Raw genomic sequence first — 16,909 nt, 5'->3', positions numbered from 1 at the left:
TGAGCAGGAACCATGTTTCAAAGGCAAATATTAGTAGTGTTGAATAAATATTAAAAGGCTATTTGCTGCCTTATGCAACACTTCTTCCACTCAAGAGCTTGTCAGGTAATGGTTAGAAGTCAGAAGAAATCATCCCTGACTTATGGCAATCCAGAAAAGACTAGTAAAGCCCTAGCTAGCCAAGACATCCTTGCTCTGATCTCTTCCCCTGTGCGGTATGACCTCTGACCCTTGAAACTTAAGATTTGGAAGCTCTCACACACACCACATGTGAACCAAACCACTTAATAGGCTATTCCCAGACGAGACAGGGCCAGCACTGACCCAACATTAGAAATCGGGAAAAAGACCATACACAGGAAAGGAGGGGGACCAAACCTCACAGACTTCTTTTGGGGCCAGAAAGCCTTGGTCACTCAGGCAAGCAGTTGGCCTTTGTAGAAAAGACAGAGGCAAAAGGGATGGGGGCTACTGTATGAGCCCCTCACTAAAAGGCAGGAGGTATAGAGAGAGGTTTTGCCTCTATAGACCTCCTCTCTTACTCTGGGGGAAGGAAGGAGCCCATCCTCACTATCTGGGTGGGGGAATCATCCTAGAATTTCGAACAGCTGCCCACCCCATCATAAGTCACATTTAACTTCCTAAAAGCAATGCCTCGGACTCCAAGATATTCAGCCAGCAAAGGCCGAGCTTGCTATGATGTTTATATCATATTATATGGCGCAGAACTCTTCATACTTCAACTTCAAATAACCTTTACTCTGCAAATGTGTTTTAATGCTGCTATGCCAAGCTTGCTCAAAACGTGGTGGGTGGCAGGAGCACGGGGTGGAAGCCAGTCAGATCTGCTTCAGATTCAGGAAGAGAACAAATATTGGCCCCCAGACAGAGGAAGTACACTACCTTCAACTGACTGTTGGATAAACCTTCTGGATAGACAAACAAAGAAGCCAACGTGAACTTAAACCTGGTTTGTATCGCTCTGCTACAAGGAACTATCTAGAACACTTACTAGAAGAAAATGACCGTGCAACAGTGTTGTAACAATGAAGCAAGTTATCATTTGCAAATAATTCTTTGTAATTAAGCCCTGTGCTCTTTATAAAGGGAACTGAGTAGGCGAGCTAAAACGCATTCTTGGGCCATGGGAAACACACACAAATGCTTTTTGCCTAAGTTTAAGATTTTTAACCTTATAATTTCTTCCTAAGCCTCCTTGGTCCCTTCGACCCTGCCCACTGCACAGAATGGATGAGCAGAGTTTCTTAGCTGAATGTCTCCAGGGTGAGTAGCTATCTGCTTGTTCCCCAGCGTCATAAAGCCTTAAGCAAGTCTGTGAGGAAAGTGGCGCTATCCTTTGGTTTTCTAGAAGCTGTTAAGTTCTATCAACAGCTCTTCCCTAAAAATACATAGTGGCCTGGGACTAAGGCCTTCAGAACAAAGGCTTCACAGGGTCTCCACAAACTCCATTAGCATTGACCACAGAAAGGCAGGTACTTACTTCTTGGTTCCCGGGGACCATCCACTGTCACTTTAATTGCTCTGTGATAAGTGGCCACTTGGGGAGGATTTGTGAAGACTGTTATGGTCAAGGTGAAACTCTTGCCTGCAGATGGAAGAAGGGAAAACACAAGTAACTATAAATGGCTGGCATTGATGACCCTACAATAATATATGCTGACATCCAAATTTCACTGAATCATCTCTTAGGGAGCAACCAATCAGGAATCCTTCCGCTGGACCCAAAACGCACTTAGGAACACTTCTAAGTTTGTTCCTGATTAAGATCCGAATCTTTCCTGAGGTCCTATGCAAGAAGCCTCCACCCCACTCCCCAGTAATCTCCTCAACAGTGAGAACAAAACCCTGGAGCCACTTGAAGAGGCTGCTCTACTTTTCCACTTTCTCCAACATCAGGAACACAACCCTGCCTGCAGGTTGACAATCGAAGAAGTCTTTATTTAGGATCAGGTCATGACCCCTTGAGAGAAATTACCATTGGTGATGCTATTTACTTCACATGGCCTTAGCATCACATCTGCTAAAATGAACCACAAGAAGATGAGCGAGGGAAGCTGTTATGGGAATCATTTCAACAGGAGCCCAGGTCTTCTGTCCCAGCCTTAACGCGCCTGTGGTATATGATTTCATCACGGAACAGTTTTCTCCTCCTAGCTCACGCCTGCCCTAACACACATCTCAGAGCTAAATCTTGCAGTAACTAAATCTAAGCAACTTACAGTAACTTAGTTTTGGCTAAGCACGAAGTTTTACTTTTGGAAGAGATTTCCTGCAGTGATACATTCCTTCCTTCTGATGCCTCAAATTAATGAGCTAAAAGTGATGAATCGTGGGGGCAGGGCAAAGTGTGGTCACAGATCTGAATGTCCGCTTTCTCCAGAAGATACTGCCCTCTGTTCTACAAACTCACTGACAGTTGTAATCAGTTAGATTTGCAATGGTTAGTCATGTCAGATAGTCAAAACTGCAGACTGTTACAAGACAGGAAGAGGTGGGCGTGAAACAGTGACTCAATAAAACAGCAGCGGGCTGCGCCGAGAACCCGGGCGTCTGCCCCTGGAGCTGATAAAAAGCTCCTTTTGTGTTGCTTTGTTTTTTCGGTCAGATTTTTCCCCCTTCTACTGAAAGCTGAGAGTACTAAATCAAAACACAAATCTTAGACAATATGTAGCAATGTGAAGTTTAATACAATCTTTTCATAGCTTAATATGGAACAGGTTATGCACCAGGCTTAATGGAGAACAGGTCTTTGACTGTCAAATCTACTGAATGGCTTTTCTTTTCAAACCAGACCATGTAAGTTCCTAAAATCTGGTTAAGAAACATATCATTTGTTACTGTGTGTGGATAGTCTTAAGACTCTCGACTGCTTTTCCATAGCTAAGGGGGTTAAAGAAGGCAAGGCAGGAATGTGGGGATAGAATTAAGACAGATGAATATTGATTAGAAACTTATTAAGCTCCAGCCACATCGACCACATAACCTCACTTAACCTTCCCAAGTGAGAGTCATCACCCCAACTCACGAAGAAGGAAACCTTAGCCCAGAGAAGCTCAGTGACTTACCCAGGGTCCTGCAGTTAATGAATGGGGAAAGTTGGGAACTAAACTCAAATCTTTCTGACCTTAGATCAAATATCTAGGGTAGATATGTAACCAGGAGATAGAGATGGGTAGCGTGTGTAAGGCCCTGGGTTCAATTCCCCACATAGAAAAGAAGAAGAAAAAGGGAAGAAGGGGCCAAAGGAAGAGGAGGGAGGGAAGGAAGGAAGACAGGGAGAAAGAACAGAAGGAAGGGAGGGGGAGAAATAAGAAGAAAGAAGAGGGAAATAAAAAGTTTTCCCTATTTTACCATAGAATATGAAAAAAAAAAAAAAGGTAACTTACTTCTAGGTGTGTCCCAATTAGCTCCCTGTGCCCAGGAAATAACAAATATAAATAGATTAGTAATGGATAAAATTGTCTATCTCTCAGTATTACTGATGCTTCACATTGTATTACTACATACTAGATATTACATGGAATTAAGTAATTTAATTCAGTACAGAACAGAGGACTTATTGTAAACATTAATGTTGGCCAGAAGACTAAGACAGCCAGGAGTCTAAACCAGTCCTAGGAAACTCAAAGTCAACAGAAATGGAGATCAAAAACTTGAGTGGGAGTCCCAGATTAAGAACTCAAAACAATGGCCAAGTCTCCGGATTCAAAGCTAATTTGCATTAAGACATTTTAAAACACCATTCTAGAAGAGATCAGTGGTCCACAGACTTGGGGTTACATTTCTAGCAGTGGCTCCAAAGGCCATGGTTGGAAGACAGCATCCCCGGTGCCAATATTAATACATCAAGAATGCCTATGGTGTGCTCTTCCTTACTGTCTCTGCGTGACCTGCTAGTGAAAATGCCTGTGAATGTATCATGACTGTCCTGGGAAGCTTTCCTATTGTGAACCTTTACAACCTGCTTGGAAAATAAGTTCTTTGTTCCTCTCAAAGTCAGAGAAATACACTTCATATTGAAACAGAACCAGATACAAAAATTCTGAGCATCAAAATACTCAGAAATGAACCAGTTTTCCCCTTTAAAAATGCCTTTAGGACTGGAGGCCCAGTAGTTAAGAGTGTTTGTTGTTCTTGCAAAGTACCAGGGTTTGATTCCCAGCACCCACATGGAGGCTCACCACTTAGACACCAAGCATACATGTGGTACACGGGTACACATGCAGTCACGGCACTCATACACGCAAAATAAAACAAATCTAAAAAGTATTCGTGAGTAAATATATAAAATCTTGAAAAAAAGAACCTCCTTTTAAAAGAAGTGGGGTTATAGGAAAGTTGCCATCTGTCGTCTTCCAGAGTCGATTCCTAAGCCTCAAATTGTACTTTCACAATGAAAGTATAGCCAGAAAACCCTCTTTGCACTTCTGATTAGCCCCTGTATGCAGTGTGGAAGAAACTTCCAGAAACTCTGACCTGACTCACTAATTAGTTCATGCTCTTTGCACTTCTGATTAGCCCCTGTATGCAGTGTGGAAGAAACTTCCAGAAATTCTGACCTGACTCACTAATTAGTTCACCTTATAATAATGCATTCCTGAGTCAAATGTTTATGTAGGCATTTGTGACTTCCTTAACTTAAAACAAAAAGTTTTCCAAATTCCACTTTCTAAAGAGATCAGTGATACATAGTTCCAGGATTGCAATTTTTACATAATTTTGTGTGCATGGGTGTTTGGCCTGCAGATATGTCTGTCCACTGTGTGCATGCCCAATGCCATTGGGGGTCAGAAGAGGGCATCAGATCTCTCTGGAACTAGTGTGACAGACAGTTGTGAATGGCCATGTGGGGGCTAGGAATCAAACCCAGACTGGTCATCTTGAAGAGGAGCAACTGCTCTTAGCCACAGAGTCATGTCTCCATTGTTAACAGTGGCTGTGGTGGACAGAAACCATCTACAGATGATCCACTAATTTGAGACTAATGATGATATTTAAAACAAATCTTACTTGGGCTGGAAAGGTGGCTCAGTGAGTAAAACAGACTTAAGGTCAAATTCTTAGTACCGATGTTAAAAGGGGAGGTGGCAATGTGTGCCTGAAACCCCAGCACTGGAGGGCAGTAAACAGGAGGATCATGGGATACAGAGTCACCCAGTCTAGTTGACACAGTGAGAGACCATGTCTGGACAAAAGAGTGGAAAAGAGACTGAACACACCATCTCAGCATCAACCTCTGACCTCCACATGTACTCACACAAGCACAGCTACCAACACATATGTGTGCAAACACATTCATCACCCTCTGACACACAAAATCACACATGAGAGACCATGTCTGGACAAAAGAATGGAAAAGAGACTGAAAACGCCATCTCAGCATCAACCTCTGACCTCCACATGTGCTCACACAGGCACGGGTACTAACACACACGTGTGCAAACACATTCATCACCCTCTGACACACAAAATCACACATGAGAGACCATGTCTGGACAAAAGAGTGGAAAAGAGACTGAACACACCATCGCAGCATCAACCTCTGACCTCCACATGTACTCACACAGGCATGGGTACCAACACACACGTGTGCAAACACATTCATCACCCTCTGACACACAAAATCACACATGAGAGACCATGTCTGGACAGAAGAGTGGAAAAGAGACTGAACACACCATTGCAGCATCAACCTCTGACCTCCACACGTGCTCACACAGGCACGGGTACCAACACACACGTGTGCAAACACATTCATCCCCCTCTGACACACAAAATCCAAATCCTGCTTAGGCAAAGCTAATTATATCATTCACAGTTTTATCTAGAAACTCATCCTGCGCTATTACCCGGGGTCAAATCACTTCCTAGACACGTAGAGGGGCTGTCACTGAAGGATATTTCCAATTTAGCCTTAAAGGCTGCCAGGAAGGGCCAGACTGCAAACAGGCTTGTGTCCTAAAATGACAAAACACCACGCTTTGTGCACTGGAAATGCTTTATAAGGCTTGTAAATTAAATGCAGCATGCTTGATGTCAAAAGAGAGGAAGCAAATCAAAGGAGGACGGACAAGGAGTGGAGGTGGGGGAGCACACCAAAGGAGGACGGACAAGGAGTGGAGGTGGGGGGAGCACACCAAAGGAGGACGGACAAGGAGTGGGGGGGGGGGTGGGGGAGCACACCAAAGGAGGACGAACAAGGAGAGGAGGGTGGGGGAGCACACCAAAGGAGGACGGACAAGGAGTGGGGGTGGGGGAGCACACCAAAGGAGGATGGATAAGGAGTGGGGGGGGAGCACGCCAAAGGAGGGTGACGATGAGGAGGGGGAGGAAGAGAAAGGAGGAGAAGAAGGAGTAGTCAAAGACATTTTAATCACTTCTGTGTAAAATATTAAGGAGAAAAAGGAAGAGACAATTAAAAACCATGACTTCATGCCAGTTTCATGGATGCTGAACTTTATCTCAGGCATTTTTTAGTGTCGGATCCTGCAATGATCTAGGAAGCAAGAACGAATGGAAACTTGGATGCTTTGTTCAATTTCAGAGAATCTATGTTTCCACGAGTGAAAAGGTTAAAAGAAACATAATATTTATGGAGCTTGGTTTTTGTTTTGTTTTGTTTATCTTTTAAACATCATCGAAGATACATTTTGTAAAGTTGGGAGAGAAAAATCCATCCATTGGGCAAAGCATGCGGTGAAGACTTAGAGACAGAGATGAAGACCTGTGAGAATCAAAGAGGAAGCTGGGGACAGACTTGTAAAAAGCAGGTCAGGCTTGAGGGTTTCCTGCCCCTGAAAACCTGACTCATTTTCGTCCAGAGCCGTCTCTGTCTTTTCTCTCTCTCTCCATTTTAGCTTAATCTTATTGCTTCCTCTCATTCAAAGTAACACAGTCATATAAAATCTATTATTAGTGATAAATCAATTTCTCTCTCGTTCTCTCTCCACCCTCTCTCTCCACATGCACCCCCTCTCCCCCGGTCTCGAAGACAAGTCTGGACCAATTTCTCCATCCTGCCTCTGGCAGCAGACTGGGGCACTTCAGATCCTCCACCACGTCCCAGCTGCTTCAAAGGAAAAATCCTACTTTCTTCAGTTAAGATCATAAGAAATATAGGGGGAGGGTCAGCCCTGTTTGGACATAATTACACTTCATCAAAAGAGGCTTCCTTCATCTTCCATGCGTGAAAAGTCTGCAAGCAGTTAAGTCTGTCTTTTTTTTTTTAATATAAAAATTGCTATTTGGGAAACCAGCCAAAACTCCGAAAGCCAATATAGTAAAACAGCACACACCCTTTGCTTCCTTTTGAAGTTTCTTAAATAAATATGTTGAGGGTTTGCAAAGTATACTATCACTCTGCTATACTTTCTAGTCAAATTGATCAGAAAAAAAGGGTGATTTAGTGTCTATATAACACAAAAGTGTAATAAACAAAACACAACTTTGGATCTGTAAAATAAAATTAAGAGTAGCAGTCCATCCTTTAAATATTAAAATTCACTACTCTGCTCACAGTAACATAAGAAGAAAGATGCAATTTAGGCAATTTAGAGTGTCCAGGTACATCGTCATGGTTACATCTAGAGTACACAGGTACCTCGTTGTGTTTACTTTTTTTTTTCCCGGGAGAAAATGGGAGAGACAACTGTATTGTGACGCTGCAACAGTAACTAAGAAACAAACAGAACCACGAAAAGAGTAGATGAAAGAAAGAAAGAATGAATGAATGAATGAATGAACTAAAGCACACATGCCCTCCAAACATAACCAGTCACTAGAGAGAAGCTGCGTCTTCTCATTCTTCTAATGAAGGAGCACAGAACCTTTTCCAGAGACGAACCCTGCAGTTCCACTCCCCCAGAGGCTCCGCACCTCAGTTTGGTCCAGACAGCCTCCAGTGACAACATCTCATTAGCGTGCTGGCTTTTCTTTTCCTTAAGTTAAAAAGTACAGCTTGTTGGCCCCATTCCTAGAAAGTAACTAAAACCTACTCATCGGAAACAGTCTTGCTTAAATTTCCCTTATCAAGTTTTTACAATGGTAATAATTTGACATATGAGCCAAACTAGAGAGTCATTATTAGACACGATTGAGAATGGGTGTTTCTCATTTCCTGATTCAAACCTGGGCTGCAGGGAGCACACACGCAGGTGTCATGGTTTTACTTCACCTCAGTTCTAAAGTGCTCCTACATTTTTTTTCTCTTAGTGTAATACTTAAAATGGAAATATTAGATTCAATAAATTGAATGAACCTCCAACAGGTGAATAACCAGTAGCAGTCTTTCTGGAGAACAAGCAAATAAAAAGCAAAGTATTGATTTTCTTAGGAACTCCACCAAAAAAATAATTCCCTTTCTGAAATCCTTATAAGGATTATCTCCTGTTTCGTGGCTCCCCTAAATGCTCCTAATAACTAAATGTGATTTCAGATGATTGAACACCCTAAACGCCGTGAGGCCATTGGGGTCCTAAGCGTTGCTAGGCAATGTTATAGTCACTCTAAGTAAGTAATTCACTTATTCAAACAAAAAGTCTTCAGTCAAGCTTGGTGGCCTTTAACCCAGCACTCTAGAAACTTGAGCAGGCAGATCTCTGTGAGTTCGAAGCCAGACTGATCTACATAAAATTTCCAGGCCAGCCAGGGTTACATAGTAAGACCATATCTAAAAATATACCCCCTAAAAATGCCTAAACAATTATTTTTAAAAGATTCTTATTACCAGACTAATTAAGTCATTCAAGGGTGACATCGCTAAGGGAAGACAGTGTTCTAGCTGTCCCCATTTCGACTCAGGGTGATGCTGATACTGTGGGAAATGCTTCCCAAGCAATCACTTTCCTGTTCCCATTGCCTTTCAATCTCCTCAAGTCACGTGACTCCTCCTACTTCAGAACTTGATGCTCCAAGCATCCTTCTCTCTACTGTACACACTGAACCCTGTGAAGTCAAAAGCTAGATCTTCTGAGAACACTGACTCTTCAATATCATAAAACAAATGAAAACAGCCTCCATACTGAGGAGAACACTCCAGGGCATCTGGATCGGTTTACACAAACCTTCGGTGGCTCTGTCTCAGTAAGAAGATGCTGGGTTGCGTACAGACAAGTCCACGTTGCATCGGAGAGAGCTAAAGTGTTTACTCCACAGCCAGCATTAAAAAGCAGAGACCTACCTCGTCCACTCCTGCCCACAAATCTCAGATCGTTGAACCTTGCTACTTGGTTTTTCATAACAGCAGAGGCATTTCGGAGCTCGGCAGAATAGTTCTCATCATTCCCTGCCATGACGGTAACCACAGTCCCATCTGGTACCTCTCCAAGGGCTACCACCTACATGAAACAGGAAACACAGAAGGAACAGGGGCACATCAGAAACACTTAAGGACGGAGAACACATGCTTACTGTAAATGTCTTATCGGAACCCAGTGTGGTGGCCCAGTGATGGTAGACCACAAGGGAAGCATCTGTATTGGGGCTGTGGCACCCCTTCAGACATACTGATGTCTCAGGGTCCACCCGTTTTGAAAGCAAGCTAAATTTGCCTTTATTTATTGTTCAGTCCTCACAGAATATGTGCGCGATTTTATTAAATCCCCATGTTAGACTGTCTGCAGGAATTACACTCCAGAAAGAAGGCCGATACCCATCTGCAGATTGCACCATCCATATTAAGGTGTCAGCTGTCTACAGCTCCAAGAGCCCTGAGGTGTGGTCTTAAGTCAGATCTTCAGCTAAAAGCAGAAGGGTATTTAGGGGCTCCAGAGACAGCTTAGTGGGTAAAGCGCTTGCTTCGGAAACATGAGGACTTGAATTCAAATCCTCAGCGCCCATGCAAAAAGTTGGGGGGCGGCAGTTTGTATATGCTGTCACTGTTACAAGGTGGAAAACAGGCCATCCGGGGGGCTTGCCAGCCGTCCATCTTAGCCTAATTTGCAAGCTCCAGTCCCCAAGAGAGGACCTGTCCCAAAACCTAGGGTAGGGGGGAAAAGAGATGGCTCTCTGGATTAAACACTTTCCATCAAGTTTGAATTGAGTTCCATCCCTGTGACCTACAAGAAAAGAGAAAGTGCTGACCACTTGTCCTCTGACCCCCACATGCACAAGCATGTATGCATGTGCTTACGTAAGAGATAAATGCAACTTCAAAACAAGGCGGAGAGCAACTGAGGAAGACACGCCAGTGTCAGCCTCTGGCCTCCAGATGCACTCTGACGGCACAATGCACATGTGTGCACCTGTGTGTGTGTGTGTGTGCGCGCGCGCGCGTGTGCACACTCACACGCACACAGAGTACCTGATTAGTTCTACAGAAGAGGACTTTTCAGGTGATGTTCCTACTTCCTGGATACAGACGAGGTGGGGGCAGGTGTCTCACAATTCACCTCCCTACACAGGACTCAATGGTCCTCTTTTAATGATGATGTGGCCATATTCCCAGCTGCAGGGCCCCGTGAGAGAGCCGAAGCTATCAAGTGAATAAAGTCTAGGCACAGAAGAAAGGTCTACCCAAGGCAATAAACGATCATAACAAACAAGGAGTACAATCAAGAACTGTGCCCTGGGCTGGGAGAAAACTTGGTTGGGAAAGTACTTGCCTTGCAAGCATGTGGCCCAGAGTCTGATCACCGGAGGAAATGAAAATCGCCAGGTGTTATGGCATACGCTTGTAATCGCAGCCCCAGGGAAGCAGAAAAAGGAAGATTGAGGTAGATCAGCCACCTTACCCTAAACAACAAGCCCTAGGACCCACGAAAAGGCAAAAAAAAAATAAATAAATAAATAAAAAAAAAATAAAAAATAAAAAACCTAGTGTTGTTGACCTCTGACCTCCACCCACACCTAAGGAAGCACATACCCATACCCACAACCCAATTTTATTCCTTCTGCCATATTGGAATGCCACATTTGCCCCCACCGTGGTCTTCAATCTGAAGCTTATCAATTTAGGCAAAATACAGGCTAACCCATCTCTAAGGCTAACTCATTCAGAATCACTTCATCCTAGATCTACTGTGACCTTGGGTTAACATGGAACCTTGTTGAGAGAATGCTGGCCATGAGGAGCCTTCCCTGTCATATATAAAACATTCTGTTTCCAGTCCAGAAGCCTTCTTCTCAGGGGCAGTTCCTTCCTCTCCAGGAGCTCCCAGGACCCTCTGCACGGCCTACTGCCATTTCTTCATTTAGTGCTGAGCTATTGTATGATAATTAGGCAAGAGCTCCAGCAGAAGTGACCATTCAGACAAAGCACCCCTGTGCATTTGTCCATCTAGCAAACACCCCACTCTATCTTTCTCCATTTCTGCTTCTGGGCTCCCGTTGGTTAAAATTTTCAAACAACAAATTAGATATTCCCAAACATGCTTGGTATGGACCCTCCTTACAGTGTACTTCCCGTCCACTGATGCACAGGTACTATATTTTAGGACTGAGTTATCCCTGTCTGTGATCCCCTACCCCTAAATGTCCCCATGATATCCTCTCTCCCAGCCAGGAAAACAACCAAACAAAATAAAGCCTTGCCAAGGTGTCTGTCGCTCCTACTTGACCCTTAGGCTGTTTCTCAGTCTCTTCAACTTCATACCTTGTTCAGTTCAAAATCAAAACACTTCCCTTAAATAGTAGGGCTCACGTTCCCAGTGTCCCACTGTGTCTAGTTACCCTCCTTTTTTCAACACAGATATTGATGATTAATACCTAATTAGCCCAAAGTTTAAAGAATGGCCTTCGTTTCACCTAGGTTTTTACATGTCTCAACTCCCAAAACAGTGCCTGGCACCTTAGGAGGGGCTTGATGGTTATAGAAAAAAAAAAAAATAGGAGCCAGAAAGATGACTCAGCAGGCAAAGCCCTTGCTATGCAAGCATGGGGGCTGATTTCAAATCCTCAGAGCCCACGGGAAGACTAGACACAAAAAGATGCAGGGCTGACATTTGTAATACCTGTACCCTTACCAGGAGATGGGGTGAGAAGAGACATATGAGTCATTTGGCCTGGTACCCAGCAGCACCGCAAAGAGACTGCCTCCAACACGGTAGACAACAAGGACCCATATCTGAAGTTGTCCCCTGACTGCCACACGCCTGCCATGGCACTCCATAGTCACACACACACAGTGTGAAAGAGAGGAAAAGTATGCGTGTGCGCGTGTATGCGTGCGTGCGTGCGTGCGTGTGTGTGTGAACAAGTAAATGAAAGAGTTCCGTAAAAAGCACTGTTTCCAGCAGCCAGCCCTAAGAGGATGCAGTTGTAGGATGAGTCTGAGTCAGCCTCCCTCAGCAACAGCCCAGTGTCCTTGGTACAGACCGGTATTGCCTGGAGTACACAGCTATTCTCAACTGAAGAAGTCTCCTGGGTCAAAAGTAAATCCCTTGAGAACAGACTTCCTCTCTGCCACCGTGGTCTAGCAACTCGGGTGGGGTCAGGGGAGTTTCTAAAACCAGTGCTATACTCCTGAAGGTGAGGGTTTCTCCGAAGCCCAAACTGCACTTTTGAAAATACAGAAATAATTGACTTGTCTGCCAGGATTTATCTGAACATTAAGACATTTTGTACATTCGGCAGATCGTATTTTAACATCTGCTGCCTGCCTTTCTATCTCAAGATAGGTTTTAATGGAGGCGAGAGAAAGCTAAGTAATGTTTTAGAAGAGACTTTATGCACTGAAAAGCAAGAGCCGCCACTTCCCCTACTCTTCCCTACATTTCTACCGTGACCCTTATTATACCAATCATGTCCTCTCTGAGAACCACAGTTTTCCAATAGAAATTGAAAATAATTTTTAATGCTGTGAAATGCCGAAGATGCCGCATCAGCACAGAGTGTCGATACAGTGATCTGAGTTTGGGGAAGGTTAAGGAGACTGACAGTTCCACATCTGCTGCCTGCTAAACACGGGCTTTTCATGACAAACATCCTTTAAGAGTGCCACTGGGTATGTGGCCCTTCTCTTCATGGCCTCAAATGTTTTGCAGTATTGTTGAAAGATAAAGGATGACCCCTTGCGGGTTTCACTCCAATCGTGCAGAGTTTCAGAAAACAATAATAGTAATAGTAATGAACTCTGCCTCAGTTTAAAGTTTTTAAATAGCTTGGAACGTTACTGTTCTGTTACATATTTTTAACATAATGGACTTTTTTAAGTTAAAAGAGAACAAAAATTGATTCAATATGAGAAAATGTAAAAGAAAATATTCCTGAGAGTGAAATACATAAATCCACTTTCTTAAAGCAGCATAATAATGGTTGTATTAAATGTGGGTATGTTTTACATATCATATTTAGCAAAACATATGGATTTTCACGAGCTGTATGAACCTTCTATGAGGCTTAGAACTGGGACCGGAGAACATGGCAACACACACAGTGACAATCTTTCTATTAAGGCTGGACTTTAGTCCAATGGCTAAAATATAGTGTATTTTCTGTTATTCATTCTGTCAGATCAGACTGACCAAGGTTTTTTTCTGAGAAGGGGGTGGCACATGTTTTGGGAAGGGGAGTACTGTATTTAACTGTATATCACTCAGAAGTTTAATTACATGTTTGAGACTTTTTAAAGTAGATGTCTAAGGCCTAAAAGTTTCCTTTGAATATTCTCAACCATGTTTATCTAAAAGAAAACCAAAGAATGAAGAAATTTTTGCACATTTCATCTGTACCAAACCCAAGCAATGGAAAAACATTTTAAAGAGAAAAAAAATTTTTAAAAAATCACTCTTCAGCTGGCTAAACAGAAGCATGAACTGAGTTTTTTTTCCCAATGCTACCCAACACAAAGTATTGTTATGCAAAGAATAATTCGTGATGAATTCGTAGTAATTACATTTCTAGGTGTTCTTAAAATATAACAATTACAAAGTCAAGAAAAGCATGAGAAAGAGAGAAGTCACTTTCTGTTCTGGCTTTCCAGAATTGAGAAAGAATTCCCTTTAGTTAGTGCACCCTACTGTAACCAGCATTTAAACCACACAATATACGGCTTATACAAAATGAAGTTAAAAAGTATTTAATACTAGTGATATTGAAATTATGTCTGAGACCCATTCTGACTAAATCTGGGCCTCACGCTGAACGAGGAGCGATAGCGATCTTAGCTTAGACCCCTGGTCCTGTGGTCTTACCACACTGGAAGTTTGAAATTGCCCATGACTTTTCCATGGACAGCAGTTTAGTCTAACCTAATCAATTACTGTGACAGAGTAACATTATTTTGGCATATTGCAATGCACTAAAATGAAATATAATTATTTCCAAAATAGAATCTGATCATCTTTTTCTTTGTAATGAGGAGAGGAGGCAACTCAATTATTGCAAGAAACAAAAACAAAAGAAAACTGTATCTTTTTAAAATTAAACTATGAAATATTTCAATAAATTCTGCAGTGTGGCTTTAGAACTTAAGCCAGGAAGGCTTCCTCAACTCAAAAAAAAAATGAATCCTAAAAGAAAAATAAATACAATACATCATCTCAAAAATTTAAATAAATGTCTAACAAAACAATGGTGAATTTCTTTTTTTTAGTTTAAGCTAGCAATCCGTGTGCCACAAATCACAATGACTTAGATCAACTAGCAGTGAATATTCTGGAACTCTGAAAACACACAACCAATGATGCCATAGGAGAAAGTACAAAGAAGGACGCCTACCATACCTTTCCTCCAATATAAGTTTTCCAAAGTTCAAAAAAATTATATATTTTCTATCTAAAATTTATTCTTACTTGAAATAAGTTATATATATTCAGTCCCACAATATATGCCTTTAAATGAGTTTTACAAAAAAATGTATCTTGTCTTCATACAACCTGATGTAATATGATTGACTTAACTTTGCAAAAACAGTATGTGCTGGGATTAATAAGGTTTGACAAGCTCAATGATATTTTCCCTTATTCAACTACAATTAGATTTTTTAATATATAAACAAAATCTAACCATTAAACACTTAAGAAAACTATAACTCCCTATCACCAAGTATGTATAAGTTGCAAATTTGCTTTTAAAGGAAGAAAGCCTGCCAATGATGTCAACAAATCAGTCTCAAATAGAAATTGCACCATCATTTGGGAACTTTTCATCAACACTGAAAGATGCTATTAAAAATATAAAATTAACTATGAGTACTTGATCATGTATCTAAGTATGCTTTCTTCTACAACACTGCTAGAAAAAAAAAAGTGATGTTGGTGAATATAGATGGTCTCGTGTTCTCTAACTTAAAACAGTGATGTGGGCCTATCCTGCTCTGAGCTTTAAGATATACATCTGGATGTCAACATAGTGTTTCAGCTTGAAGCTATTTAAGTCAACTTAGTTATGAACCCTGAACAGCAGGCTTTACAGTGAAGATGCTGACAGGCCTCTAACTCAAAGGACGCTCACTACTGGAGGCAGGGTTGACACATTCTAGCCACTCTGCCCACCAGACCAACCATCAGCTACTGAGTTGAATTTGCAAATTGCTTCGTCCTGTCACTAAAATCATCTGTGACAGAAAGGGCCTAACATCCTCGAATAGGAGCCCTAAACTATTTTGGGGTTTTAGTGAGATACACCTGAAAGAAATGTTAAAAATATTTATTTCCATTTCCTTGACACCTGGAAGGACTGTCTATTTCAAAACTGCAGAGCTTCGGTAAAAGTACAAAGGTGACAACTAACTTTGCATGGAGACCACTAGCTGCTTTGTGGGGTTTTACGTGTTGGATATAAATTAAATAATTTTTTTATTTATTCTTTTTTAAATGCCCAAATTATATTACGTAAACAATACCAATAGCTTCTGTACTTTTTAATATAATCCACTGTCGATATCACGTTGAAGCACTATTTAAGTCGTCAAAGAGCAAAACAGTCTACTGAATTCATTTCTGGCTGGCTGCAGACAACTGCATCACAAACCTGAAGTATAGGCTCAGTAAATATTGTGTTGATTTGAAAACTAGATTTCACAACCATTGTGTCCTCTCAGGGGTGGGAGCGTTTTAAGGTATCTACCTCTCTGCTTTTTACCTAACAATGCTATAACTTATTTTGTACATAGCTCTGGATATGATAGCCAAATTGCTGTCACCACTTTTGAAACGGGGACTTCATACTATTTCTTCACTGCAGATGTATTTCATTACGTTGAGAGTATAAGAAGTCTGTTACACTCACGCATCCACTCCCAATGCAAGCTATTTTTAAAAGGCTGCTGTTACATCATTGAAATGAAAATCATAAAAGTCTCTGTCAAAATGTGTACCTTCAAATATCCCTATATATTTTAAGCAGAGAGACCAAACTGTTAGGGGTGAGCTTCAACTCTCACCCACTCTTCGAATGCCGTTATACAGAATGGGAAGTACACAAAGTCAAACTCTAGGTAAACCCACTGTATTACTAATTTAAATAAATTACAATGTGCCCTATGCTATCGATGCTCTGTCTGCTGGTTAAAATAAGAAACATGCACTCTGTGATTAGAATGCCTTAACGGCAAAGAAATTCATTTCCAAAGAGTTTTAGAAACTAGTTAGAAAATCCAGCTTCGAAATCCAAGAAAAGTTCAGATTGAACAGCATTCCATTTTTATACCCAAATCCTTTCCCTGCAAAATGCTTGTGCTCAATATCAATTCAGCATTTAAAACGAACAGTTCAAGACAATTATATCCTAAGCACACTCACACTAGAAGATGCATAGAAGATGCATAGAACTCTAGACAGTGAATCAATAAAGTTAAATCCTTACACTTTAATGCATGGCCTTGCATAGACAAAATTTCTACTGATTTGAAATTTTCCCTATTTTCATTTAGGTTTGGGAAAAGATTTTAGCTTGGTTTTTATTTAAAAAAAAAAAAGTCTACCCTCACAGAGACTGCTTAGAAAATTCT

General features: G+C 41.6%; 1 protein-coding gene across 4 annotated transcripts in view; it reads right to left on the bottom strand.

The window, feature by feature from the left end:
* Runx2 (RUNX family transcription factor 2) overlaps positions 1–16,909 on the bottom strand; it is a 237,946-nt gene that overhangs the window by 218,824 nt on the left and 2,213 nt on the right. For all 4 annotated transcript variants that reach the window (XM_057794690.1, XM_057794693.1, XM_057794689.1 and 1 more), the window contains exons 2-3: positions 9,200–9,356; positions 1,502–1,606 (exon numbers count right to left, since the gene is read on the bottom strand). In XM_057794690.1, the coding sequence (XP_057650673.1) occupies positions 1,502–1,606; positions 9,200–9,356 (262 nt within the window). The remainder of the gene's footprint in view (positions 1–1,501; positions 1,607–9,199; positions 9,357–16,909) is intronic.

The sequence above is a fragment of the Chionomys nivalis genome, chromosome 19 (genome assembly GCF_950005125.1).
Source record: "Chionomys nivalis chromosome 19, mChiNiv1.1, whole genome shotgun sequence".
NCBI lineage: Eukaryota > Metazoa > Chordata > Mammalia > Rodentia > Cricetidae > Chionomys > Chionomys nivalis.
This window is presented reverse-complemented; position numbering and strand designations above follow the sequence as displayed.